The sequence below is a fragment of the Schistocerca americana genome, chromosome 11 (assembly GCF_021461395.2).
Source record: "Schistocerca americana isolate TAMUIC-IGC-003095 chromosome 11, iqSchAmer2.1, whole genome shotgun sequence".
NCBI classification, from domain to species: Eukaryota; Metazoa; Arthropoda; class Insecta; order Orthoptera; family Acrididae; genus Schistocerca; species Schistocerca americana.
This window is the reverse complement of record NC_060129.1, coordinates 89,924,921-89,952,452: the sequence shown is the minus strand read 5'-3', so window position 1 is coordinate 89,952,452 and position 27,532 is coordinate 89,924,921. Positions and strand designations below refer to the sequence as shown.

The 27,532-nt window shown below is 43.6% G+C and overlaps 1 protein-coding gene and 1 long non-coding RNA gene across 2 annotated transcripts; both read left to right on the top strand.

The window, feature by feature from the left end:
• Positions 1–6,741: 6,741 nt before the first annotated feature.
• On the top strand, positions 6,742–7,248 carry LOC124553285 (protein roadkill-like). The gene is made up of 2 exons (XM_047127167.1): positions 6,742–6,790; positions 6,836–7,248. Exons 1-2 carry the CDS (start codon positions 6,742–6,744, stop codon positions 7,246–7,248), a joined length of 462 nt encoding a protein of 153 aa, XP_046983123.1.
• Positions 7,249–7,305: 57 nt separating this feature from the next.
• Positions 7,306–27,381, top strand: LOC124554172. Its single transcript, XR_006968271.1, has 3 exons — positions 7,306–7,397; positions 11,740–11,889; positions 27,246–27,381. It is a non-coding gene; the product is annotated as an uncharacterized LOC124554172 (long non-coding RNA).
• The last annotated feature ends 151 nt before the right edge of the window (positions 27,382–27,532 follow it).

The window sequence follows — 27,532 nt, the reverse complement described above, 5'->3', positions numbered from 1 at the left end:
CCTATGGTGACTCATTGGTCCTGTCTTCATTTGGCCCATTCCTTGGATCTGTGTGGCGTCTGACTTTGAATGTGAGCAGTGGGTTCTGCTTTGTGTTTTTCATGCCATTCACAACCTCAGTGAAGACGATCCAGATTGTTGCATGGTTGTTCGCCCTGAAAGGCGTCCCACAAGCCTTGGTCACTGACAATGGCCCCAATTATCATCAACAGAATTCTGATTCCTGCTGTTCAATTTAGTTTCATCAGTCTACATGGTCAACCTCACAAATCACCATTTTCCCTAGAATCAGAACAGCCCCATACCTTCTTGTATCAATGGATGGTGTTGGTTTTCTTTGCAGGATCCAGTGCAGCTGTGGACACCCTCCCTTTATTCTCCATTTGATTGGGCAGGCAATGTTTAAATTCCAGTTGCTGCGAAGAGGCTGTTGCTGCTGGCATATCCATGAAGTATGGGCCCATCATGGATTCAAACCACTAATGGATACCATAACTCCTCCTTGCACTCCAGACGCCTGTAATGCGACTCTCTTTGCGCCATCTACCATTTCCCCCACCCAAGACCTCCTGTGGGCAGCCACAATTCGTCACGCTCTCATCCCATATGAATGGAAGTGGATCCAGTCCCCCCCCCCTTCCCCAGAATGGTGAATGCTCCAACACTGTCGAGGCCTCCAGGGCCTGCTGTGGCCTAGATGCACTTTTGGGGGGAGAAGGGTGGGCAGTGGCAACATGAATTGCGGTTGTACCATGTATGTCACAGAATGTAATGTTCATTCAGTCCATAGCAGCCACGCAAGATTTTCAGAAGGCGCACTAAGAACTACAGACCAATAGATATCTCGACAGGCAAAAGTAAGAGGTTGCTGGCCTTATTGCAAGACCGTGCCCGTATATGGTCACGAGTTAGAACGGGACAGCACGGTTCTTCCTGGAGAATAACTATTTAAGGAAACCCAGGGATCACTGTGGACAGTTCCCATCGACGAGAGTTGGCTGATTCATGCTATTGTCTATACGCCATCGATGACGACAATGCAGCGGCGAGAAGTAGGGTTCTGATTTGGAAAACAGCTCTCACCGAGTGTTGGTCATTTCAATGTTTAGTTCCGGCTCCAGGGATTTAGGTGGAGCCAAATCCACAGAACTGTATTTTGTTCGGAAACGCAGAGGAGGTATAGTCAGATTGTAACTATAAATTGTGACAAACAGTTAATTTGCCTTTCGAACGGACAATAATGAAACTAAGAAAATTTTTTGCTTCAACTGGGATACTCAGTAACGAAAAGCAGATGGATTTTGCAGAAATTATGAGCTCCACAGTGAGAATAAACAGCTAAAGGATAGTTCTGTTGTATGAATGCATAAACCCCACAGGAATTCCCCCACATAGATGCAGCACAGTCATAGGCCTGTCATCTAAAACATGCTTTATAATTGCACGAAAGTTACCCATGTACTTGTCATCTTGTTTGTCAACTTCAGTAGGATCTAAGTCATTAAGGGGGCCTTAATGCAATCTCCTGACATCCACAGATAGTCACCACATCGATGAGTGGGTCTAGCCCTTTTCTGTTTCCTTCCCACCCGCTCCACCAAGCCTTAGTCTTGGCGATGTTTCATATCTTTTGCCTTGTTCATCATCATGTGAACAAAATTTTGACCATGGATTAGAGTAGCTATATAGTAAGTACTGCACGCCTGGATGTTGAAATATTGATCATGCTTCCACACCAGAAACTTGGACTTTTCCAGGGCTGTAACATTTTGATTACTACCTTTACCAGATTTGTCATAGCGAAAAACAAACAGTACTTACAGAAGACACCGTCCTCTTTGGCAGAGTATACTAAATAAAGTTGAATGTACGATATTGGCAAATTTGCAAAGTGAGGGGAAATATATAAATTGCATTAGGCACAGAAAAGTTTTGGAATTGTTGTAGCTTCATGTGGTAATCAAATTTTTTGATACTTAGCGAACAAATACTTATCTCATAGTTACAGCCCAATCGTGTATTGTCTCCACGCAGCCAAACATTACTATTACCAGTCAATGATCGGCTCAATTGGACCAGAGGACCCAGTCCATGTAAAAACAGTCCACACCAGTATGAAGCTAGCACCAGCTTGCACTGTGTCTTGTTGACAACTTGGGCCATGACTTCGTCATCCAATCAGACCACCGTCTTCCAGTCGTGTAGGGTCCAACCAATGTGATCACGAGCACAGGAGAGGGGCTACAGGGAAAGTCGTGCTGTTATGCAAATGCACTCATGTTGGTCACCTGTTGTCATAGCCCATTAACGTAATTTCGCTGCACTCTCCTAAGAGATGCGTTTATCGTATGTCTCACATTGATTTTTGCGGTTGTTTCGAGTAGTGTTCCTTGCCTCATAGCAGTGACAAACGCGGCTGCTCTCGGCCCCTAAATGAACGCCGTCGGCCACTGCCTTGTTTGTGTTGAGAGGTACTCTTGGCATACTCTTGACGCTGTGGATATCCAAATGTTGAATTGTCTGACGATTTCCGAAATGGAATGTCCCATTTGTCTACCTTCTCCTTCTAATCAGCGTTCAAAGTTTATTAATACCCGTAGTGCGGCTATAATCAAGTTGGAAACCTTTTCATGTGAATCACCTGAATACAATCGACAGCTCGGCCAATAAACTGCCGCTTCATACCTTTTGTATGCCGGACTACCGCCATATGTGAAAGTGCATACCGCTATCCCATGATTTTGCCACCTCTGTGTGGATGTAGCAGCAGGCATCTCTCGTAGTTTGATTCTCGAACTTCAACCATGGACTTCCTCTGATATTTTTCTGATGATATATATATGTCCATTGCACCTAAACAGATAATCAACAAACCCCTTCTAGCCAGCATTATTTTATTGATTTCGTTGTTTGTTATCTTATTAGTCCCTTTGACTTTTCATGGTGTGCCTTTAACAACACATTTCAAAAGTATTCCGTTTTTCAGTTCCTGATATCATAGAGTCCAGGTCTCACATTTACAAGATGCATCACTACAAACACGCTTTCAGAAGCATTTTTCTGGTGTGTTACCAGTCAGTTTTAGAGGCTAACATCTTTTTTCTAGGTTTTGTTCTGATTCTTACTTTTTCCTCGCTCCTTACTCCTCCAGCGATTTTATTTCCTAAATAAGTAACAAGGTGTTAGAGTACGTGGCCATCCACGACAGGTACTCGGACGCTGATTTGTCGTTGTTTTGTCACAAACCATTAGTAATAAAGTTTCGTCATGACTTTGTCCACTTCATTTAAGGTGGAATCTAAGATGTGCTGGATCAAATGGTGTCGTTAAGGATATGTGAGTATTCACGTGACTCATTATTTTGACACAGGAAGAATGTCGTATTGTTTTGCTGACTTGTGAAGAACAATATTCCTACTAGGAGTACTATGTGGGTCATTTTTGACCCATGATGGATTTTCGAGGCCGTTACCCGCCTCTATAATCATCGCACGACCAAACGCTCCCGTGACTTTTCATCATTTATGAGGTTGTACAACTTACCAAAATTTCATCCCCCCTAGCTCACTCACCTAGAAGTACGAAAAATTTATCTATTGTACCAGTAGTACAATGTGGGTTATTTTTGACCCGTACCTATTTAATGCACAGTTTGATATCAGGTAATACCGGTTTTCTGGCACTAAATAGTTTCTGGGCACGCCTCGGCGTTATTCACGAGCTGTTAGAGCATATTATACTTTGGGCCAAAAAGACAGTTAAATACAAATTATTCGGTTGTCGAATAATACTTTATATCAGCGAGGCTTTCCGTTTTCTATGGACTGGCGACATGCAGACCTACATGGAGTAACATTGCAAAACTACAGAATAACGTGTGACATATTACACTTCATTATTTTCATCGTGGCAGCGACAGTATAACAGAGGTAGTGGCGGAGGACATACGTTGCCATATGTAATTTTATTTATGTTCGAAACAGGCTTATGTCTCTTGAAGCTATTTTATTGGTCTTGATGCAGCTGCTGGTCTAAGACATTTTTCATTAATTTGTGTGTATGAATTCTGGACAAGTCTATATTACTATAGAAGATACCATGGTCCATATTTATTGCAACTGTGGGCTGTTTTTCATTCGAGACAACATATTATACAGTGCAGAATCCCCTCGCCCCGTCCTACACTACTGTCTGGAGCGCTGCTAACAGTTCTCATACACTGTCACGACTGACAGCTTCTTCACCTCCATGAAACAGGCAGATGAGCTGAAACGAAAAGTAACAAGTTCAGTTTGTGGTCTTTGGAGATCACTCAATGATTTTCTTCCTGCAGCACGAAATGGAGACGACACATGGTATCAACACACTTACAAGTCAGAGGACCATCTTCTCGCAGCTTACCACAGGAAAAATTAAAAGATATCCGTATCCTGAGTAGCATGCATTCCATTCTCACCCGACGCATCCACAAGCATCTCAGGCAGCACCACCTCCTTCTCACTACCCAACGTGGCTTTCCTTCGCTGCTGATGACCTTCTCCTTCACCTCACTCACTTCCCCTCTGAACAACTCAACTCCCGTCACTCCGCCATCTTCCTCTCGCTCGACCTTGAACGTGCTTACGACTGTATATGGTATTCCGGTCTCCTCTTCAAGCTACCAACCTCACCCCCACCCTCAAGCACCTTGGCGTCACCCTTGACCGTCACCTCTCCTGGATCCCCCATCTCCAGACAATCCAAGCCAAGGCACGCTCCCAACTCCGCCTCCTTAAGCTCATTTCTGGCCACACATGGGGTCTGGACCCCTCCACCATCCTTTACACCTATAAATCCCTCATCCGCCCTATCCTCTGCTATGCCCATCCCACCTGGATCTCTGACTCTTCCACCTTCTACAAATCCCTTCAAATTGTGGAACACCATACGCTCTGCCTTGCCTATTGCATCTGCCTACCCTCCCCCATGTGGATCCTGTATGACCTCATTCTGTTCCCACACCTCCTCCTTTTCTTTGAATTGATACAGATCCTCTACACCTCCTGAGACTTGATTCCCTTCACCCACTGGTCTCTTCCATGCTATCCCACCCCTGTCCACTTCTGCGCCTGTACTCCTACATCCCACCCACTCTCCATCTCTCCACACTCCATACCGTTCCCCAAGGTAGCTTCTGCCAACGCCCCCTCCCTGATGATGCCCTCATCCCCTCCATCTACCTCCTACCAATTTTAATCCTCCTCTTCCTCCACCTGTGGTTTTTCCCCAGGGCACCCTCTCTCCCTTCTCTTCCTCGTCTCTTCCTCCCTCCCTCCTCTCCCCCGGGCATCCCATACCCCCCTTCCATTCTTTCCCCCCTCACTTGCAACTACACCCTCCCCCTCTGTGTCCTACCCACACCTTTTCCCTTTGGTAGGTCCCTGGCTTTGTGCATGAACAGTGAATATTCATGCGCCAGAGATTGTCGCTAGTGTTTGTGTGTGTCTTCGTGTTAGTGCTTAAGTGTGTCTATGTTAGTGCTCCCCCGTTTCACATGTGTAATTTCTGTCTTCTCTGTTTGTGAACAAGTGCTGAACGTTTTTTATTCGGACATTGCGCCTGTGAATGACTTCATGTAGTTTAATATGTGTGACTACCGTTTTTTATCCACCATGTTCGTTTTGTTTTTTCGTCTCTCGTCATGCTACATGTGTGTTATCTGTACCCAAAGAGCGGCATAGATAGGCCGCTGCCGGCCTACCTTTCATGTAAGGGTGTTTAAGTAACAATAAAGAAAAAAAAAACATGCGTGCTGGATGTCAGATGAATGAGAATACTGAGAGGTAACTTCCATAAACTGTGAAGTTATATAATGTTTTTGACCAAATCGCTAGATACTACAATCTCTGAGTTGTTACCCAACGATGCCCTGTATGTGTCTTTTCCTTGACATCGCCATGATTAACGCTCGCACAATTTTTAAGTTACTTACCTCTAAGGAGATTTCACGTTGGGACCTTATCCTCAGAGTAGCGGATGACCTCGCTGCCTGTTACACACTTCGGACAAAAGTCAGTCTCCCGTTACAGCACTCGATACTGCCAATGGCCAATAAGGAGTTAGAAGGTCTTCTCAAATTCAGGTTTCCTGCTGACAACAAAACAACAAAGGGAAATAAAACGTCAAGTGCAACAAGTATGTGTGCAAAAGATGCCGAGCAAAAACTGTTGTCGGCTTTCTGAATCCCAGAGTAGGCAATTCTGTCACGTCCTTTTTCTTAAATATACTTAAATATTTATAATTATAGGCTGAAGTTATTTGTTCTTATGTTTTATTTCCTTCATTGCAATAACTACAAGAAATGCAGTGCATTTTAGTCACCTACTGCTTTTTAGAATCTTTCACAAATATTTGGTACTTATTCATCTATTAAAGGAAAAACACTATTAATACTCACATAAACAATATGTTTTGATTCTGTTTCAATCTTTTTATAAAGAAAAACATTACAACATTTCCTTACCAAATTTACGAAAGATTGTGGAATTTACTCTCTAACATTTAAAATAAAAAGTGTTTACTTAGAGAAAATTTATATTTGACCATGTACTGTTCATTTTAGAGACGTATTGTCAACATGAAGACACTCAAAATACCACGCAAATACGAACAAAATGGTGGTTTTCTACTGTGGGCCAAAAATGACCCACATGGTACTACAAGGGGTATAGTGAAGTCTAGTTCTTTCAGTGTTAGGAAGTGATGGTTGACGCAGATTCACTTGTGGCTCAAGCATGTTCTCACATGGAGGGTACTGTGCAAGGGGGAAGGTCTACTCAGTGACGCTGTGTTGCAGAATCGCCCACAGCGGGACAGATCCAGGAGGGGAAAGACGCTGCAGCTGTGGACCCGGGCACCCTGCTGGACGCTGGAGGCAGCGCCGTGGTGACTCTGGTGGCGGGCGACACACGTCTGGCAGCACACAGGGCCGTCCTTGCCGCCAGGAGTCCCGTGTTCGCCTCTATTTTCAGCCACGGCACGCTGGAGGCCGCAGTCCCAGACGTGGGGGGCCAGTTGCTGCGCCACCTCGTGGCCTACATGTATACCCTGCAGGCCCCGCAGTTGGCCAGAATGGCCCCCCAGCTGCTGGTCGCGGCTGATAAGTACGGCTTGTCAGGCCTGAAGGCACAGTGCGAGCAGCAGTTGGCTGCACAGCTGTCTGTTGAGACTGCGGTGGCCACAGCTGTGCTCGCTATTCGGAACTCCTGAAGCAGCCTTAAGAAGGCCGCCGCAGCCTTCATAAAGACTCATATTTTACACGTGATGGCGACAAAGGGCTGGGCAGATACACTGCATTGTCAGCCTGAAGATCTGATTGAAGTGCTGAAGCTGCTGTCTGAGCCACCAGCAGAAACCAGGTAAACACAAGACAAGCTACATGTCTACATTGTGCATTCCTATGTAGTTCTGTGTGTGTGTGCGTGTATTTCCTGCTCCTGAGTTTCTTTACGTGTATCTGTGCTGCAAAATACACCATCACTGACAGACATTTTCTGATATCTCACGATGCTGTCATTGATTTCTCGTGTTAGATTAATGTTGTTGTTGTGGTCTTCAGTCAAGAGACTGGTTCAAAGGAGCTGTCCATGCTACTCTATCCTGTGCAAGCTTTTTCATCTCCCAGTACTTACTGCAACCAACATCCTTCTGAACCAGCTTAATATATTCATGTCTGGGTCTCCCTCTACATTTTTTACCCCCCCCCCCCCCGACGCTGCCCTGCAATACTAAATCAGTGATCGCTTGATGCCTCAGAATATGTCCAACCAACGGATCCCTTCGTTTAGTCAAGTGCTACAAATTCTTCTTCTCCCCAATTCTATTCAATACATCCTCATTAGTTATGTGATCTACCAATCTAATCTCCAACATATTTGTGTAGCACCACATTTCGAAAGCTTCTATTCTTTTCTTGTCTAAACTATTTATCACCCATCTTTCACTTCCATACATGGCTACACTCCATACAAATGCATTCAGAAAAGGCTTCCTGACGCTTGAACCTATACTCGATGTTAACAAATATCTCTTCTTCAGAAACGCTTTCCTTGCCACTGCTTGTCTACATTTTATATGCCCTCTACTTCGGCCATCATCAGCTACTTTGCTCCCCAAATAGCAAAACTCATCTACTACTTTAAGTTTGTCATTTCCTGATCTAATTCCCTCAGCATCACCTGATTTAATTGAACTACATTTCATTATCCGCCTTTTGCTTTTGTTGATGTCCATCGTATATCCTCCTTTCAAGACACTCTCTTTTTCTTTCATCTGATCTTCCAGGTCCTTTGCTGTCTGTGACAGAATTGCGATGTCGTCGCCAAACCTCAGAGTCTTTATTTCATCTCCATGGATTTTAATTCCTACTCTTAATTTTTCTTTTTTTCCCTTTACTGCTTGTTCTATATATAGATTGAATAACATCAGGGATACGCTACAGCCCTGTCTCAGTCCCTTCCCAAACACTGCTTTCCTGTGAAGCCTGTCTATTGTTATAGCTGCCATCTGGTTTCTGTACTAATTGTAAATAGCCTTTCGCTCCCTCTATTTGACCCCTGCCACCTTCAAAATTTGAAAAAGAGTATTCCAGTCAACATTCTCAATAGCTTTCTCTATGTCCGCTAATGTTAGAAACGTAGGTTTACCTACCGTTAATCTATCTTATACGTTGTAGGGTCAGTATTGCCTCACGTCTTGCAACATTTCTATTGAATACAAACTGGTCTTCCCCATGCTCGCTTTCTACCATTTCCATTCGTCTGTAACGAATTCGTGTTTATTATTATTCTGCTGTTACTTGTTAAACTGATAGTTCAGTAATACTCACACCTGTTAGAATTAAAGAAGTACTAGGTCCAACTGGGTTTATTGCCGGATAGGTTAGGTTAAAAAAAAATCATTGTAGAACTTCATTATTCGTAGATTTATAAATGGTTTTATCATTATTTGCGGTCATTAGTTGTGCTGAACTGCATATGTGCAACAGCCTTATAGTTTCTGGTGTAAAGTATCTGAATAAGCGGTATATTGCTGTGAAGAGGGCGGAGCTGTATCAGCAGTGGGGTGGACACAGTGATGTGCTGCTCACAAAAGATGTACACCAGACACAACGATGTGTAGTGTCAGCAGCCAGGGCAGCGAGCCTACAGGCTTTATTCTGTGTGCTGTGCAATTCACCAAAATCTCTTTACTCAATATTACATATATTGTTGTCTGCTGTCTCTTCTGGTGTTCACAATGAGATACTTACAACCGATATATGCTGCATAAAGGAAGGATGGCGTTGATCAACAATCGCAACGCAGTTCAAAGAGATCAGAAAAGAATTTAAAACTTTCCATCTCTGATGTTGTCATGACATAAAAATTAAACCTTGGAAAAAAATACGTGCTGTACAGAAGACGGTCAGACCGATCGCTATTTCCACATCACTACTGCAGTTTTATTTCTATGTTTCTCCTTCACTTTCTATGTTCATTTCTGAAATATACCTACGGTTCACAGAACAAACTTTGTTTATTCTTCCCAAGTAGTAGAGTGTTATTAGATACAGGTCTTAAGATGTGTGGTAGAATCCAAGCAGAAGGGTGCGGTGCTGAATCGAATCATGAGGAAGACATCCGTTGCAGGAAGTGACACAAGTACGTCTCCAGGAAGCTGTAGGTAATTACTCCTCAAACAGCCTGTGGCCACTTCAGGAGACAACAGACCAGTCTCTGCAACCCAGAAAGATCCACAAAATGCGCAGATCCACACAACGCTTCCCATTTCCCTTCGCCTTGTGCTCCGTTGTTCCAAAGGATATGTGCTGTAATTTGGACATTCCCATTCTCTAGCATATTAGGAGAGGTGGTTTTATTAGTCAGAACACTGTATGTGCTTCTTGGTGGAACATCTGACAGTTGTCTACCAACCTGCCAGCCTTGCTTGTAGTTCTCTATGCTGTTTCTAAAGGCTACCAAAAGAACTTCACAGTGTTAGGACATTCCCTAGCTCATACATTGCAGTTACTGATACATCTCACACAATATGAGTATTCATAAGACCTTTTGTCTCATTATCATTTTCTATATGCTGTATCACTTAACAAATGCACCATAAAATCCTAATGCCCAATAGTTCATACATATTTGCTTTTTGCAGATGTTTTGTGTGTGTGTGTGTACAGTATGTTCAGAAATTTCCTTTAGAGACTTATATGATTTGTAGAGGGGAGTGAGTACTGGAATCCATGTCCAGAAACAAACCGTTTCCCTCCTACGACGGTTTCAGTTCAGATGTTTAACTCATCCACTTCTGCTTGAGCAGCTGAGTTATGTGTGATGCAGTACAGTTATTAGATAACAATTCGAAAGAAACACAACGAAAGATTACTTTATCAGCTAAGCTTCCTTGTTTGTATTATCACTTAAATATTACGTGTTCACATTACTCCAAAACAAAAGATCCAGCTAGCATACTGTACATGCAGAAGGTAATGTTTAAGTGTTAATGCAAACAGATGTGTGGAACTGATAAATGGATGCTTAGCTATGTTTACTTTCGGACCGTTACCTAATAACTGTACTACATCATGCCTAATTCACTTCCTGAAGCAGAAGTGCATGATTTAAACATCTGAACTCAAACTGTCGTAGAATGCATACAGCACATTTCCAGACGGGGTTCCTGTTCAACATATTATGTTCTCTCCCCCCTCTACAAGTCCTAGTAGTTTGTAAAGAGAATTTCCGAACACCCTATGTATGCTTCCATCACTGATAGAGTTTCCACTCATCGACCTGTATCTTCTCCTCACCTGTAGCAACCACAGCTTACTTTAGTCACATTTAATGACTGATAATGATTTAATGCGTATTTACACAACATTGCATTGTCTCCTGTGTTATGTAACCCATGTCTCCTTAATTTAAATCCAACTCTTTCCTTCGTTCTACAGGAAATCTTCTTATCACAGTCTGATAGAACTGTATATATAGAATATAAGAATTAAACATAATTTCTATTTTCATTCGAATAACAACTCCTGACTACATATCACGCATAAGTGTATGTATAGAATGCTTCTGTTTGCCTTTTTCTATCTTACTCATTGCTCAATGTTCGCTAGTTTATTGAGAGTGCTCGTTGGCCAATGTGAAACAAATATATTCACTTGCCTATTTTGGTGACAGTTAAATGTATTAAGGGAATAGCTGCACAGTATCACACGTCTGTATCACTTGCTTCTCTAAATTTCTTTTGGTGCACAGTTCAGAATCTGCTCTTCTGTAATTTACCAGCTGTGCATCCTACAGCCAAGTCCCTAACAGCTACCGATACAATCTGATGATAATGGCACAAGTTGTACATGTAAAGATTATTTCCATTTTTATTTCCGTGGGAATGTTGTTTCTATGTATTTAAACTACGCTGATGACTAGTTGTCATATCAGTTCAACGTAAATGTTGACCTTAGCATGTACCTTTTATTTGTACTTTAATTTATTCAGCCTGTTGGTTGCTAAACGATGCTACTAGTGTGGGGGCTAAACCGATTAGCACAGGGGTAAGTCCTTCATCTCAGAGGACCCCCTACTGATGTTGCAAGTGTGTGTTCTGTTAGTTGTGTCTGGACAAATTCTCAGCAGCATTGTCTGCAGTAGGCTGCCCTCTGTCGTCCGTGTGCACTGAGTGACCACACCCTGTGTCTCTGCACAGCACTCCAGCCACTGGAGACAGCGAGGTCACCCCCACCAGTCAGCTGCACACTGGCCACAAAAACTGCAGCAGGGCTCCTGTTCCAGCTGCAAAGCACACAGCTACCTGCCCCACTTCCACATTTGACGATGCTTCCGTCTCTTTCCAGCGGTGAGTACTGTCGCTATGCACCATTTCCACATTCACCATACCACTTATGAGGGCGTTAGCCAAGTAATCTTATCGAAAAACAGAATTTCACTTTATTGTATTTTTCGATAAAATAGAAGTTATAATTGTCAAGAAATGGCATTTTATTTGTTAATTATTGATGTTTGTGTAAGCATGTATCATAGTGTTTCTCGAGATATTTCTCTGGGAACAGAGTGTGAATTACAACCCGTTCAGACCACAGTTATTTGACAAAGGTACTATAAACAACTTTTACTCCCCAAATGTAGTGAATGAATAGGTGTGTCGGGTAAAAGTTATCGTTTCAGTGATGGTTTCCCATCTCCTAAAGTAAATTTGTATAAAATTGGTGTTACAGCTACATTTATGCATTGTAACTAAAAATATTACTTTAATGAGAATAAATAATTATCTACAAGTTCGTTATGGTCGTCGAAAGGAAATGATAATGGGTCTTTATGAAGGAAAAGACGTAAAAATAATATCCATTAGCAGAATAAAGTTATGGAATGTTGTAGAATGAAGTTTAATTTTTATGTAATTTCCTGTATTTTTTCTTCAAATTATTTTTTGACATGTCAGTATTTAGTAACAACTGCAAATTTGCGCCATACTGGGTGTAAAATACCTGTTTAACATTTGCAACAGACAGTAGCCTTAACTAGTAGGTCATCCTATCAAACGACCTCACTTGGCTCAAACTTTCAGCTGTCAGTTCTATTTCCATGTTTGTTTTGCAGACACTCTAATTGCGTTTCACAGGATGAACCGAAATAGCACCATTGAATGAATGGCGTCTGTAAGAGACGGAGGTTCAGTCTGCCACGAGAGCCGAATATGAGACCGTCTGGCAGTAGTTGTTGGAAATCATTTGTTGGAACATTAGCTTCAATGAAACTGGAAGTCACACGTGCAGTCGTGTGGTGAGGCAGCCTAGTAGTAAAGGCGACTGCTTGTGATGAGCGAGAAGTCCGTATTCGACACCCAGTATGGGAGAAATTTTCGGTGGTCACTACATAATGGTCAAGATGGCTGCTCATGTTAATCCGGCAATCCAGCTGCACGTGTGGTCAGGTCGAGTCGTGTGTAGTGGCGTACGACGTCTTCTGTAAACAAATCCCTGCAATTGACAGTGTGCCACAAGTGTTGTGGGTACAGATCTTGACTCAGCATGGGGAAATTTATGCGTAAATGGATCCTGATATTGACTTATATTTATGCAAATCGATTGTCGATGGTAGCAGATAATGGTAGTTGACTTCAAGAAAAACTGTGAGTGCACATTGCATTACATTTGTTGCAAATTTAAAGACCTGCTACCTGACATTTTAAAAAGCATGTCGTGCATTATGCAATTTTATGTATAATACCGCATTGTTCTACGTCACTAGTAAAATTAGTTTTGAACTATAAAAGGAGGGTAATAACAATGAATTTCAAAGTAAATTAAATTAGTTGTAGGAAATAGAGTATTAATAAATGATAGTAATTTAGAGCAGAAAATAGAAACATAGGAAAGGAATGATCTCCAAATATTATTTTACTGTTAAAACAAAATATAACATATAAATTATGGTTTGTGTGCTTGCCATTCCATGTGGGAGGCCCTTGGCAGAAACGTTACTATATGAAATACATCATGAGTGACTGCGAGTGTTGTTTATACTGTCTATGGAGTAGTGACACATATTAGATCTTATCTAGGGCATACTATTGCACTATTTGTGTTGCCATGGCTCGATGTAGTTACCCATATTCATGTCGTATGTGTGCTGTTATCTTGTATGTCTCTGAGCATGATGTTTTTATCTTTAAGCAATGTCATAGGCTGGAGTGGAACCACAGAACTTACACTTTAAGATTCGCCTCACCATATAACATATTCCTTAGATGTAATGAGTGTCTCAGTTCTTCAATTAGTCGTTTTCTTTCCCATTTTTAACTGTTGTATTGAAAATGCATATCAGGTAAATGAAAATATCACATGTGATGCCTCCTTTCTTATAGTTATCTTTTTTTGTCTGTTTTAGGTATTGAACCTCTTATGAGTCTTTGTCTAATGTTGTTGCTGTGCTTGTGTCATTTTCTGTGCCCGTACCTACATCAATGTCTGTGGTGTGTCTGAGTTTGTGTCCTCCCAAGGATCGTGTTGTGGTTGCTATGTGCTTGTCTGAGATCTGCCATATGAGTTCCCTCGTCTGTAGATTTTGTGCAGTGTTCTTGAAACCTTAACAGCTGCGTTGCTTAGAGCACACTATTTGTCTGGCTCTCGTAGCATTTCTTTGATGTCGTTATGCTCTGTTACAGATCTTATATGTGTGAGGTTGTTGAATGTAATGTCACATGTTCAGGAGACCCATATGCCCCACATGTGCATGTAGTACTCTAGCTAAGGCCCACTCCGTTCAAGCCGAGACGCAATGTGAATAACGGCACGGCTTAGATTCTTATGCTTGTGATGAAGCTGTACCTGTAAATTGTGGAAGAAAGAGAAAACACGATGGCCTTTGTCGGTCATCTCCTAGTCCATTTTTCAGGTGTCAAGATGGCAGTTATTTAATAGACTCACGTCTACAATGTTTTCCCCTGTTATCACTGGAATCTAGTCATGTGTACCCCTCTTCACCCAGCACACCACCGCTCTGTGGTGGATAATGACGTCAGTGCGACAAGACCCCAGATCCACACACAAGGCTTCTACTGACGTGGTGCCAAAAGCACGCAGCATTCTGAGTAGCATGCTCCTCTGTCCTAGCCTCAGTGTGCCTCCATAGGCCACTGGACACAGGCAGTGTGTTTATGCACCTGCTGCGAAGCATAGTAAGGCTTCCAAGAGAGCTGTGTCATATGTTTGTAGCGCATGCACAGGGCCATATACTGATTTCATTGCTAATGCACTTACTGTTAAAGTCAAAGACAATATATTTTGCACGTGAACAATGCGTATACAGCCCACAATTAGCAACAATGACTGTATTCAACATGCCTTCTTAATATAATTAAGGCGTTATACAGTAAGGTATTGTGTGACAGAAGAATTTCTTTATTATTCAAGGGAATATATGGGAGCGAAAGAAGTACTGTAAAGTTTATATTTTGGTACAAAGTCCATAAGTGAATTTAAGGAAACACAACGCCTGCTCCATAGAGATTCCAGTACTGTGTGCTTTGGTGAACCAGGACAGTCAGCCAAGGGCATGCATGAACTGTGGATCCAATTTACATTTAAAAGTCTCGTACGCCATACCATACAATTCACACACAGTAATCCATAATCATGGAAGACAGAACACTTGTTCTTAAGTTACATCACGAACTGGAAACTGACAAGCGTTTGCCAAATGTCTTGCATAAAAGTAATGCAGGTGATGTAACACAAGAAGAGGTGCATGCTAACAGCCAACGAAAAGAAAGTATCCAAAAAATTATTAAAGCGACAGACCACAGCGAGAATCTGTAGAAATGCCAGGTACCTCTCTGCTTGAGGTGACAAGCAAACATGCACACCGCAAAACATACGATATTGTTAAACACAGTGTACATACTGTCGAGGAAAAACTTTAAAATATATTGTATGTAGTATATTATTGTAACTAAAATATTACTTTAATGCGAATAAATAATTATGTACCAATTCGTTAGGGTCGTCAAAAGGAAATGATGGGTCATTATGAAGGAAAAGACGTAAAAATAATATCCATCAACAGAATAAGGTTATGGAATGTTGTAGAGTGAAGTTTAATTTTTATGTGATTTCCTGCATTTTTTCTTCAAATTAGTTTTTGACGTTTCAGTATTTAGTAACAACTGAAAATTTGCGCCATAATGGGTGTAAAATACTTGTTTAACATTTGCAACAAGCAGTAGCCTTAACTAGTAGGTCATCCTATCAAACTACCTCACTTGGCTCATACTTTCAGCTGTCAGTTTTATTTCCATATATTAGTGGAATCTCGGTAAAGTACGTAACAGAACAGAAAAGGAATTATACCAATTTACAGAGTTACGAAAACTTGAGAGACGCAATCTCCTGCACCCCCTGTCGATTTGGAGGTTAGAGTAGACCCAAGGTATTCCTGCTTATTGGAAGAGGCGATGGAATGGAGTATCCCACTTTTCAGCCTAATAAGTTCTGGTCACCTTTTAAGGTTTGACCTCGAACTTCCCAAATTCTACAGACGTACAGACGATTTTGGTAAGGACACCTTACATGGTGCAGCAGACATCCATTATACATTTAGATCTTCACCACCTCATATTGTCACAGCTGTTCAACTCCGCCACCAATGTAGCTGTTTCGGTGATATCACTTTCCAGGGTGCATCCCATTCTCCACTCTCCCATGTTAAGTCTCATAGTGCTCAGAGCCATTTGAACCAAACCCGTAGGTAAGCTGGGAGAGGAAAGAAGCAATCCGAACCACAGATTTAATCTGACTGCCCCCTCCCTTTCGTCCTCAAAAGGGGACAAACGGACCACCCTTTCTAATATTACCACCTTCCCGCAGGTGGGCAGACGAGAATGAATGGCGGGAAACCCCCAAAATATACGGTTGATATAATTAACAAGAATAAGTACATTGAATTCAATTAAACTTCATAAAATCTGTAACAATCAATACTCAACTTCTGGTGCGTTACGATTCCCAGGCTGAACCAACGCAACACCCCTGCCGAGCCGATCGCTGCCAGACATTTCAACGGACGCAGGAAGGTGCGCCGATTTTCAGAACCTCCTCGCCGGTCGACAGCATACGGCCGAACTGCAAATTAGGCCCCTCGCGACCCACGCTCAGGAAGATTCCTTTCGCGACGAGCAGTTAACGCCGCATACCATGGAGCTGCTGCTCGCGTCGCTTACGCTGATGCCGCGGTCTGCGCGCTGTCCCTCTGGCACCAGCAGAGAAGTCGCTTCTTCATGCCGCAACTGCAAACTCTCCACAAGAGCCCATACAGCCACATCATAAACCCACGCGAACAGCCCATTTTTCCCCTTTCCCTCTAGAGGGAGACACCGAAGCCTTCAATTGCGACAACAGCACCACCGCCAGAGAAAGGAGGGCGACTGCTTCACGCTACGTGCTGTGGCGCGCATTTCAAAGCTAACCTTACTATGGCTCACCAGTGGTCCTAACACCACCAGTCCCTAGCAGTTCCAGGTCTGAGGACGAGCTGGAGATCGTAGAATCCCTCAAGGTCCTAGATCTTGCTGACGCTTCAGATGCAACAGTCCTGGATACCAGCATTCATGGTGACACTGAGGCATAAACTCTCTCCTTGATCCCTTCATGCATTCCCAAATGACAGACTACCTATTACTCCAGTGGAACTACTGCGGTTTTTTCTCCCACCTCGCTGAATTATGACAACTTTTAAGCATTACATTTGCGTTTTGCATTGCTTTTCAGGAAACGTGGTTTCCTGTGATGTGGACCCCAGTCCTTTGTGCCTGACATGGGTACTACAAAAATTGTACTGACTGTGACAGACTGCAAGGTGGAGTCTGCATCTATGTCTATGTCTGTAGCGAACCTATGCCCCTTGAAACACTTTTGGGAACTGTGAGGACAATGTAGGAAATTACCATCAGCAATATATACATCCCTCCAGATGATGAAGTTTTGCACCATGTATTAGCTGCACTAATTTCTCAAGTCCCACCCCCACCCCCACGTTTCCTACTTCTGGGTGATTTTAATGCCCCTAACCTTGTTTGGGGTGGAACCAAGATTGCTGCTGTGGTAAGGCTTTCAATGATCTACTAACTCACCTCAGCTGCTGCCTCCTCATTACGGGTGCCCCCATTCTCTTTAGTGTGGCATATGACACATACTGAGCCATTGATCCCTTGGTTTGCAGTCCTGGTCTGCTCCTTTATATCCACTTGAGATCTCACGACGACTTGTGTGGTAGTGACCACTTTCCACTCTTTCTGTCCCTACCCCAGCATCGCCTGGACACTTGCCCATATGGGCTCTTACCAAGGCTGAATGGGATGCTTTCAAGTGCACTACAACTGTTGAATCTCCTTTGTATGGGACCACCATTACTACCATTGTTGCCCAAGCTGAATCTTGAATCCCTTGTTCCTCAGGTTGCCCCAGTGGAAGTCAGTGCCTTGATGGTCAATCAAAATCGCTGTGGCCATTAGAGACTGTAGGTGGGCCCTTCAACATCATAAGTTCCATGGATTTCTAGAGCACGTCATTACCTTCAAACAGCATCGTGTCCATATCTGTCAGCTCATTGAATGATGGGAGTATTTGGAACGATACATCTCCACTATTGCACAAAAACCTCTCCTTCCCAGGTCTGGACCAAGCTCAGATGCCTTTACGGATATGAGACTCCTGCAGGTATACATGGAATTTTGAGATGGAGCTGTATATGCCGATGCACACATAATTGCAGAATGTCTTGTGGATCACTATCTTCGCACCTCTGCATCTGAGAATTAAACAGTGGTGAAACGACAATTCCTATCTCTCACTCCACACCAATCCCAGCCATATAGTGCTCCCTTCAGTGAGTGGGAATTGCTCAGTGCCCTTGCCAATTCTCTTGACTCAACCCCTGGGGCAGACCACATCCATTCCCAAAAGCTTAAACGTCTGTCAGTGGATTATCAGCGCCACTTCCTTGCCATCGTCAACTGAATCTTGAGCGATGGCGACTCCCCATCGCAGTGCCAGGAAAGTATGATCATCCCAGTGCTAAAGCCTGGTAAGAAGCTGCTAGATTTGGACTGTTATCGTCCTATCAACCTCGCCAACGTTCTGTGCAAGCTGCTTGAATATATGGTGAGCTGGCCATTGTGTTGGCTCCTCAAGTCTCAGCGTCTGCTGGCTCCCTCCCAGGGCTTTTTTTAGCGAGTTCGCTCCACCACTGAAAACTTACTCTACCCAGAGACTGCCATCTGAATGGTCTTTTCCCGGCGTCAGCACCTCATTTCCGCCTTTTTTTTCGTACGACGAAAGCGTACAATATCACTTGGCGACACCACATCCTCTCTACTCTGCATGAGTGGTGTCTTTGGGGCCCGCTCCTGATTTTTATACGCATTTCAGAGCTCGAGCTGGTGCCTCACACTGTTCGCCTCACATCCAAGAGAATGGGGTCCGACACGGCTCTGTCCTGAGCGTTCCAGTCTTATTAATCATCGTTAATGGTCCTCAATATCTCCCCACCTATATGCTGATGATTTTTGTATATCCCTTTGGTCCTCTTCTGTTGGTGTGGCTGAACGTCGACTGCTGGAAGTCATACAAAAGGTGCAGCAGTGGGTCCTCACTCACAGGTTTCAGTTTTCAGCTGCCAAGACTTGTGTCATGCCCTTCTGTTTTTGTTGTACTGCTATCTCCATCTGGAACTTTACCATGATGACCAACTACTTAATGTAGTGGACACATTCTGCTTTTTAGGACTGGTCTTTGATACTTGCTTAACTTGGCATCCCCATCTTCGTCAGCTTAAGGAAATGTGCTGGCAGCATGTTAATGTTATTCAATGCCTTCACCACAACGAATGGGGTGCTGATCGCCCTACACTGCAGCAACTGTGAAAAGCACTTTGCAGTCCCTTCTTTTCTATGGATGCCTGGTGTATGGTACTGCATTGCCCTCAGCATTCCAGCTGCTGGACTCTATACACCACTGTGCGACAGGAGCTTCCCAAACCAGCGTCCTTGTAAAAGCTGGTGTTCCTCCATTGCGAATTAGGTGACAGCAGTTGCTTGGGAATTATACTACCCATATTCATTATTCGCCTTACCATTCAAATTATGATCTCCGTTCCCTAATATGGCTATCCATCCCTGACAACAGCAGCGCAGATTGGGGATGCCAATTGCAGTTTGTGTTTGCTTCTTACTGACCTCGACACTTCCCTTCTATCACTTTTCTATGTGTTCTTCGTGGTCCATATCACAGCCACTGCTTCGTCTGGACCTATCGCAAAGCCCAAAAGGCTCATTTCCACCTGTGGCCTCCACTGGCAGTTTTTCTCTATTCTTGGTGAGGTCCAGGACTCAGAAACAGTCTACACAGATGGCTCAATGTCTCTTGTTGGCTTCGCTTATGCTCCCGTTGGATGCTCTCAATCAGTGCTTCCCTCACCACCCTTTGCTGTTAAATATCCAGCAGTCTCTTTGTGCCCTCGGCGACAGCTGACATTCAGTGACCTACATTAGGACCCCAGGACATGCTGGGATCCTGGCAGTGAACTTGCTGGCAGGCTGACCAAACATGCTACCAGTAAACCAACTCGGGAGATCTTCCCACTGACGACTGATATCCAGTTGGTTCAATGCTGTAAAGTTTTCAGGATCTGGGATGCTGAATGACACACAGTCAGTACACCAAATAAACTATGTGTTGTCAAGGAGAATACGAATCTGTGATAATCATCCATGCAAGCCACTCGCAGGGAGTCTGTTGTCCTTTGCTAACCCCACATCAGCCGCACCTGGCTGACTCATAGGCACCTCCTCCGTCGCTAGGACGTACCTCAGTGTTGCTGTAGGTCCCACTTAACTGCCGTCCTCATCTCACTGGACTGCCCTAGTTTAGTTGCCCTGCAGTGGACTTTTAACCTTCCCATCACACTGTTAACGGTGTTGGGAGTGAATGTCTTAACGGTTGACATCGTTTTACGTTTTATTTGTGAGGGGAATTTTTATCAGACACTCTAATGGTGAGCATCTGGCTTTTTCTACCTTTATTGTAACTCTTCCTCACTCTTTCTTTGCTGTTTTTTAGCCTTGGTGTTCGTATTTTCCCTGTCCAAGTTCGTCTAGCCTTGTCTTTAAGGCTGGAGGTTTTAGTGTGTTGCAGAGTGGCTCGCTTATCCTTTATTCCTGTTGTGATCACCCAGTCCTGGCCATCTGCTATATTATCCTGATACCATCCACTGTTTTTTCTTTTAGTTTACGTTTTCCCCTTTTGTTAACCTTTTTTGTTTTCTTCTTCAGTGTGGTTTCGAGTCAGTCTTTCGCCTTTTACTTTCCCGAAATCGTTTTGGTAATGCTTTTAACCCGAGAACTGTTTGAATGTTGGGAAAGGGACAGATGACAGCGTAGTTTGATCCCTTTACTCCCCCACACCAACAAACCAACTAAAACTGCTTCTCATAAAGAATCGAGCTCAATGCAGTTTTCGTAGTACTATAGCTAGGAACATGTCAGATCTATTGCCAGAATGTATAGATATATTTTATATCAGACCTCAGCTTGTAAATCACATCCAGCGAAAATGATAGTTGGGTTTGACAATGCATATGACTGAGTGAAAAACAATTTTTAATATGACTGTGAGCAAAATGCGATTTAACAGATGAGTGACTAACATGATATACAGTGTTATAATTAATGAGGCATCCACAGTCATCGTTAGTCAGCACCTTATGACACCACTATACCCAGATTAGTATGGGATGGCTGCTGCCAGCAATATCACATGCTTCTGATTTTAAATCACATCTCGTAATATGACAAGAACTTCAGGTTTCCAAGATGAAGAAGATATGTAAGGAAAATGCTCATAAATCATGTTTGCAGTTCAACAGGAACTAAAATTTGCAGAAAACTGCACACATTTGAACAGCAAGACCAGTAATTGACTACGAAACAGTTCCAGCTCATAAAACTAGCCCAAATATCATCTCCATAAATGTAACAGACGAGAGGATGCTTGCAGATCTTATGTATTTTCCCACAATTTACAATACGGTTTGAGTTAGTTAGGAACATAACCGTATGTCAGTTCTTGAAAGGGTAGACGGCTGTGACACAAAAATTACTTATAAGATACAAGTGGTAACTTTCATGAAGACTTATACCATTGGTAAAAGTGTTTAGCAGTAGTATTTCCACTGTCCACAACATTTCCTACAGAACACAGGCAGTTGTGTGTCCCTTCATGTGTAATGACAGCACCTTCAAGACCATCTTTAGTGTTACAATGCTACAGGACATGCAGATGTTGGATCTCAAGCCATGGAACTGAACGTCACGAAAGACAAGAAATTACTGCTATGTCCAAATGCATTCTCATTCCATATGAAGCATCTAGCAGATACACTTCGATCAATGTGGATCTAATAAATCACAAGCTAGATTCTGTTTCCGAGTATTAGTTGGACACAGTTTTTTTTTTTCAGGGAATAATCTAAATAATCCCTTGCTGACCACAAAACTCAGAGCCAGCAGGAAGGAGGTAATTTGTGATAATGTTCCCATCACAGATAAATTATACAGTTTCCTATCCCTCCAAGTTTACTTTGCCTGCAATTCTGAATAGTATAGAAACGATGAATGGAGCTGCATGGTGGAAAAAACATGTTCACCAACAGAGCAACTTCCAAACACACGGAATTCAAGTGCATTCCTAAACCGAAATATACTGATCACCAATGCACTAAATCACTATTTTAAAGAAAAGAAATCCTATTAACTGTCTCTCAAAGTGAAAGATTAAAAAATCTGTTAAAGTGTCTGTTCATGCTAAGCAGGAAATCTAACTTGCGGTCGTGATGTGAAACAAAATTTAAACTGTCACTAATGTTCATTACATTACTTTGCAAGTTCAACTTTTCTGAGTGGTTTTCCAGGATATCATTTCACATCAGTGCATGTTCATTGTTTTCAGTGTGATTGGCTTCTTCTTTCTTAGTGCATTAGATTAATTTCACTTCAATTATTGCTTATGGCGCATACTGTCTCTCAAATGGTTCAAGTGGCTTGGATCACTATGGGACTTAACTTCTAAGGTCATCAGTCCCCTAGAACTTAGAACTACTTAAACCGATCTAACCTAAGGACATCACACATATCCATGCCCGTGGCAGGATTCGAACCTGCGACTGTAGCGGTCGCGTGGTTCCAGACTGTAGCGCCTAGAACCGCTCGGCCACCCCGGCCGGGTGCCTCTCAAAACTACTTACTATAACTGAATTATATTTTTATAGTAGGTTTGTGTTCCTGCTACTTTCATGAGGTGAAACATTATTTTTCATCACTAGAGAGGAAAAATTATGTGCCAAAATTATAAATGAAAAACATTGTTTTGGGAATCATTCAGCTAAAAGTCCGTTAAGTATAACAAATTTTTTATAAAGTCATTCATACATTTCAGAGTGAATCATAAGTTACCCCATTTCCTGTTAGTATTCTACGTACAGTAATCCATATGCAGAGAGCAAACTTTAGATTTATGGGAGCACAGTCAGTCCCATGGTTTGAGATCCTACATCTGCATGTACTGTAGCATTGTGACACTAAAGGCAGGCGCAGTGGTTAGCACACTGGACTCGCATTCGGGAGGACGACGGTTCAATCCCGTCTCCGGCCATCCTGATTTAGGTTTTCCGTGATTTCCCTAAATCGTTTCAGGCAAATGCCGGGATGGTTCCTTTGAAAGGACACGGCCGATTTCCTTCCCAATCCTTCCCTAACCCGAGCTTGCGCTCCGTCTCTAATGACCTCGTTGTCGACGGGACGTTAAACACTAACCACCACCACCTCCACCACCACCACTAAAGGCAGTCTTGAAGATGCTGTCATTACATAGAAAGTGACACACCACTGGCTGTGTTCTTTTAGGAACGTTTTTGTGCAGTGGAAGGACTGCTGCTAAATACTGAAAGAATTGGGAGTGACTCATTATTACTAACAAAGTTTATATGTATGTAATATTTGTCAAAAATATGAGAGAAAATGCTAGGAAAGCTTATGACGTGTAGTTTTCATTTTCATGCAATCAATTTTGGGCATGGTTTGCAGGTCTCCACCATATCCATTGTATCAGTGCTAGGAACACCACTTAACAAATTGCCTGCTACCCCATACCCCATCAGAGATCACTCGAGCATAGGAGGTGGCTGTCCTCGGTTCACAGCTAAGGCACGCCCATGTTGGGTGGTACCACTACCAGCCCCAATAACCACACACATGAAAGGCAGAGACTCATCAGTCTGCAGAAGTTGTGTGTGGCTGCTTCAGCAACAGATTTAGAGTACAGAGAAGCGGATCATTTTTTAACAGCGAAAAACTTTGTGGCACAGAAGCCCACATACGACTGATCTAACAGAATATAGACTTGCACCATCTTGTCCATCCAGAAAATCTGTTGGATTGGAGGAGAGGGGATCATGCACTGGGTGTACTCATGAGGCTACGAACTGTAATTAAAGTGGGGATTCCATAAAATATTCAGTAGTAATGAGAAACCGTACTAGATTAAGTGTCTTAAATCGTCACTGATTCTGGTCATGTTATAAATGATTACCATTAAAGTACCAGTAATGATAGATTAACGCCTGTTTGTGAGGCAGCTTCAACAGCTCCGTATTAAATTGCCCAAACAGTTGAGAGTCTGGCTCTCATCTGTAGGAGTTTTTTGAATCGGGAGATGTGACTTTGACGTCTGTCAGTGATCTGTGCATTTAAAAACTAAGTAGCACTACTTCAAACATTCAGTGTCACACCGTGGGTACACCTTCACCAGACTACACACACACACACACACACACAAAACACACACACACACACACACACTCAAACATGTGTGCGAGGCAAACATAAATACACTGCCTTCACCCGGACCACACCAAGTTAAGCACTGTGGGAGTCAGAAGGGCTTCAGAGCTGTTGGTTCCTGTACAGTCATTCAGGATTCACGTCTGTTTCTCTCTATATAGAAAAGATCCATTATTATCTCATGCAGTTATCAGAACTATAAAATGAGTTTTGAGTATGTCAACTGTATGATTTTCAATAGAATAAGCAACATTTGCAAATCTGTCTGCCCAAAATATTTCTAGAAAAAGGAATTATGTATTTTATCGATCAGCGGATATTGGATTCATTATTTTAATACGTCATTTACCAGAATAATGGAAATAATTACTTCTTAATTTCAAAAAATGTTACTAAATTTTTCTCCTGAGCACATTCCGCACAGTGCGTTGTATCAGCATGTAGGTATTTTCGTTTAGACCCGTCCTAGCGAGATTGTCGCATGTAAATTACATACTGCAGCACTTTCCAGGAAACAAGATTTACTTTCCAACGGTTGTCATATCGAGACAAGTACATTAATTTACTCTCATGATCTCGCTGTCGCCTTAAGGCGCATCACAGCCAGAGGAATATAAGACGGAAGTTTCTCTCTCTCTTTCTCTCTCTCTCTCTCTCTCTCTCTTTGTCTCTCTCTCCCTATGTGTATGTTTGTGTGTGTGTGTGTGTGTGTGTGTGTGTGTGTGTTTGTTTGTTTGTTTTTGTTAGTTCTTGTGTGCATGTGCATCTGTCAATGAGTGTGATTGTGTGTAGGGGTAGAGGAGTCCAGTTTGGTTTCATTGCTGTATCCGAAACGTAACTACTAAATGGTTTCCTGGTTAACAGTAGCTTTCTCTGTTTGACGAGTTTGTGTCAAGAAACTTGTTGATAATTGGGTTTACTTTTGTTCCTGTAATAACAGAAACTTCTCTTTAAATAGCAGGAGACGTCATTAGCATTATTTGTCACATTTGCAAGTGTCAGAGAGGACTGCTGCACACAGAGACCTAGTAATGGCTGAACGAAGTGGAAGGCAGCAACTTCTATAACGACTGAATTCTAAGGTCAAAAAACTAAAGATCACGAATTAACGTGACAAAATGTGATAACTTTGTATCTTGAGAGTTGGAGTGTAGGAATTTTTTGTGGAGAGTGCATGAAGAATTTGAGAGGATGACGTAACTGTGCATCTGTACGTTAATACACTCCTGGAAATGGAAAAAAGAACACATTGACACCGGTGTGTCAGACCCACCATACTTGCTCCTGACACTGCGAGAGGGCTGTACAAGCAATGATCACACGCACGGCACAGCGGACACACCAGGAACCGCGGTGTTGGCCGTCGAATGGCGCTAGCTGCGCAGCATTTGTGCACCGCCGCCGTCAGTGTCAGCCAGTTTGCCGTGGCATACGGAGCTCCATCGCAGTCTTTAACACTAGTAGCATGCCGCGACAGCGTGGACGTGAACCGTATGTGCAGTTGACGGACTTTGAGCGAGGGCGTATAGTGGGCATGCGGGAGGCCGGGTGGACGTACCGCCGAATTGCTCAACACGTGGGGCGTGAGGTCTCCACAGTACAACGATGTTGTCGCCAGTGGTCGGCGGAAGGTGCACGTGCCCGTCGACCTGGGACCGGACCGCAGCGACGCACGGATGCACGCCAAGACCGTAGGATCCTACGCAGTGCCGTAGGGGACCGCACTGCCACTTCCCAGCAAATTAGGGACACTGTTGCTCCTGGGGTATCGGCGAGGACCATTCGCAACCGTCTCCATGAAGCTGGGCTACGGTCCCGCACACCGTTAGGCCGTCTTCCGCTCACGCCCCAACATCGTGCAGCCCGCCTCCAGTGGTGTCGCGACAGGAGTGAATGGAGGGACGAATGGAGACGTGTCGTCTTCAGCGATGAGAGTCGCTTCTGCCTTGGTGCCAATGATGGTCGTATGCGTGTTTGGCGCCGTGCAGGTGAGCGCCACAGTCAGGACTGCATACGACCGAGGCACACAGGGCCAACACCCGGCATCATGATGTGGGGAGCGATCTCCTACACTGGCCGTACACCACTGGTGATCGTCGAGGGGACACTGAATAGTGCACGGTACATCCAAACCGTCATCGAACCCATCGTTCTACCATTCCTAGACCGGCAAGGGAACTTGCTGTTCCAATAGGACAATGCACGTCCGCATGTATCCCGTGCCACCCAACGTGCTCTAGAAGGTGTAAGTCAACTACCCTGGCCAGCAAGATCTCCAGATCTGTCCCCCATTGAGCATGTTTGGGAGTGGATGAAGCGTCGTCTCACGCGGTCTGCACGTCCAGCACGAACGCTGGTCCAACTGAGGCGCCAGGTGGAAATGGCATGGCAAACCGTTCCACAGGACTACATCCAACATCCCTACGATCGTCTCCTTGGGAGAATAGCAGCCTGCATTGCTGCGAAAGGTGGATATACACTGTACTAGTGCCGACATTGTGCATGCTCTGTTGCCTGTGTCTATGTGCCTGTGGTTCTGTCAGTGTGATCATGTGATGTATCTGACCCCAGGAATGTGTCAATAAAGTTTCCCCTTCCTGGGACAATGAATTCACGGTGTTCTTATTTCAATTTCCAGGAGTGTATAAAACAACTTTCTCAGTGTTCTGTATCACAGAAAGGAGATTTATCAGTTGTCAGAGAGATGAGTTTTAGAATTGGTTACAGTTGTACCACCCTGATACGCTTCTTCATTAGAAGTGTGTGTTTGAAGGAAACTATGAGAATTTCTGTGTTTTGTGTAGGACCCTCTCTGCAGCGGAGAAAGGCAGGAGGCTGATCAAGGCAGCTAACGATGGCAGTGCAAGAGCTGCAGATGGTGCTGGCAGCTGGGGCTGATGTGGGTGCGACGGATGGGAACAAGAATACTGCGCTGCACTGGGGAGCCTGGGAGGGTCACGTGGATGCGGCGAGCTGTCCGGTGGGGACTGGCGCGGAGGTGGGCGCCGGGAACTGGGTCCAGAACACGCCGCTCCACTGGGCTGCATGGGGCGGCCGGCCGGCCGTGGTGCGGCCGCTGGCGGCGGCCTCT

What these genes read in the sequence shown, in the direction of transcription:
- LOC124553285 (XM_047127167.1), top strand. Translation starts at nt 6,742, where the DNA reads ATGGTTGACGCAGATTCACTTGTGGCTCAAGCATGTTCTCACATGGAG. An exon ending in AGCATGTTCTCACATGGAGG is followed by an intron (nt 6,791 to 6,835) that starts GTACTGTGCAAG and finishes GCTGTGTTGCAG; the next exon opens with AATCGCCCACAGCGGGACAG.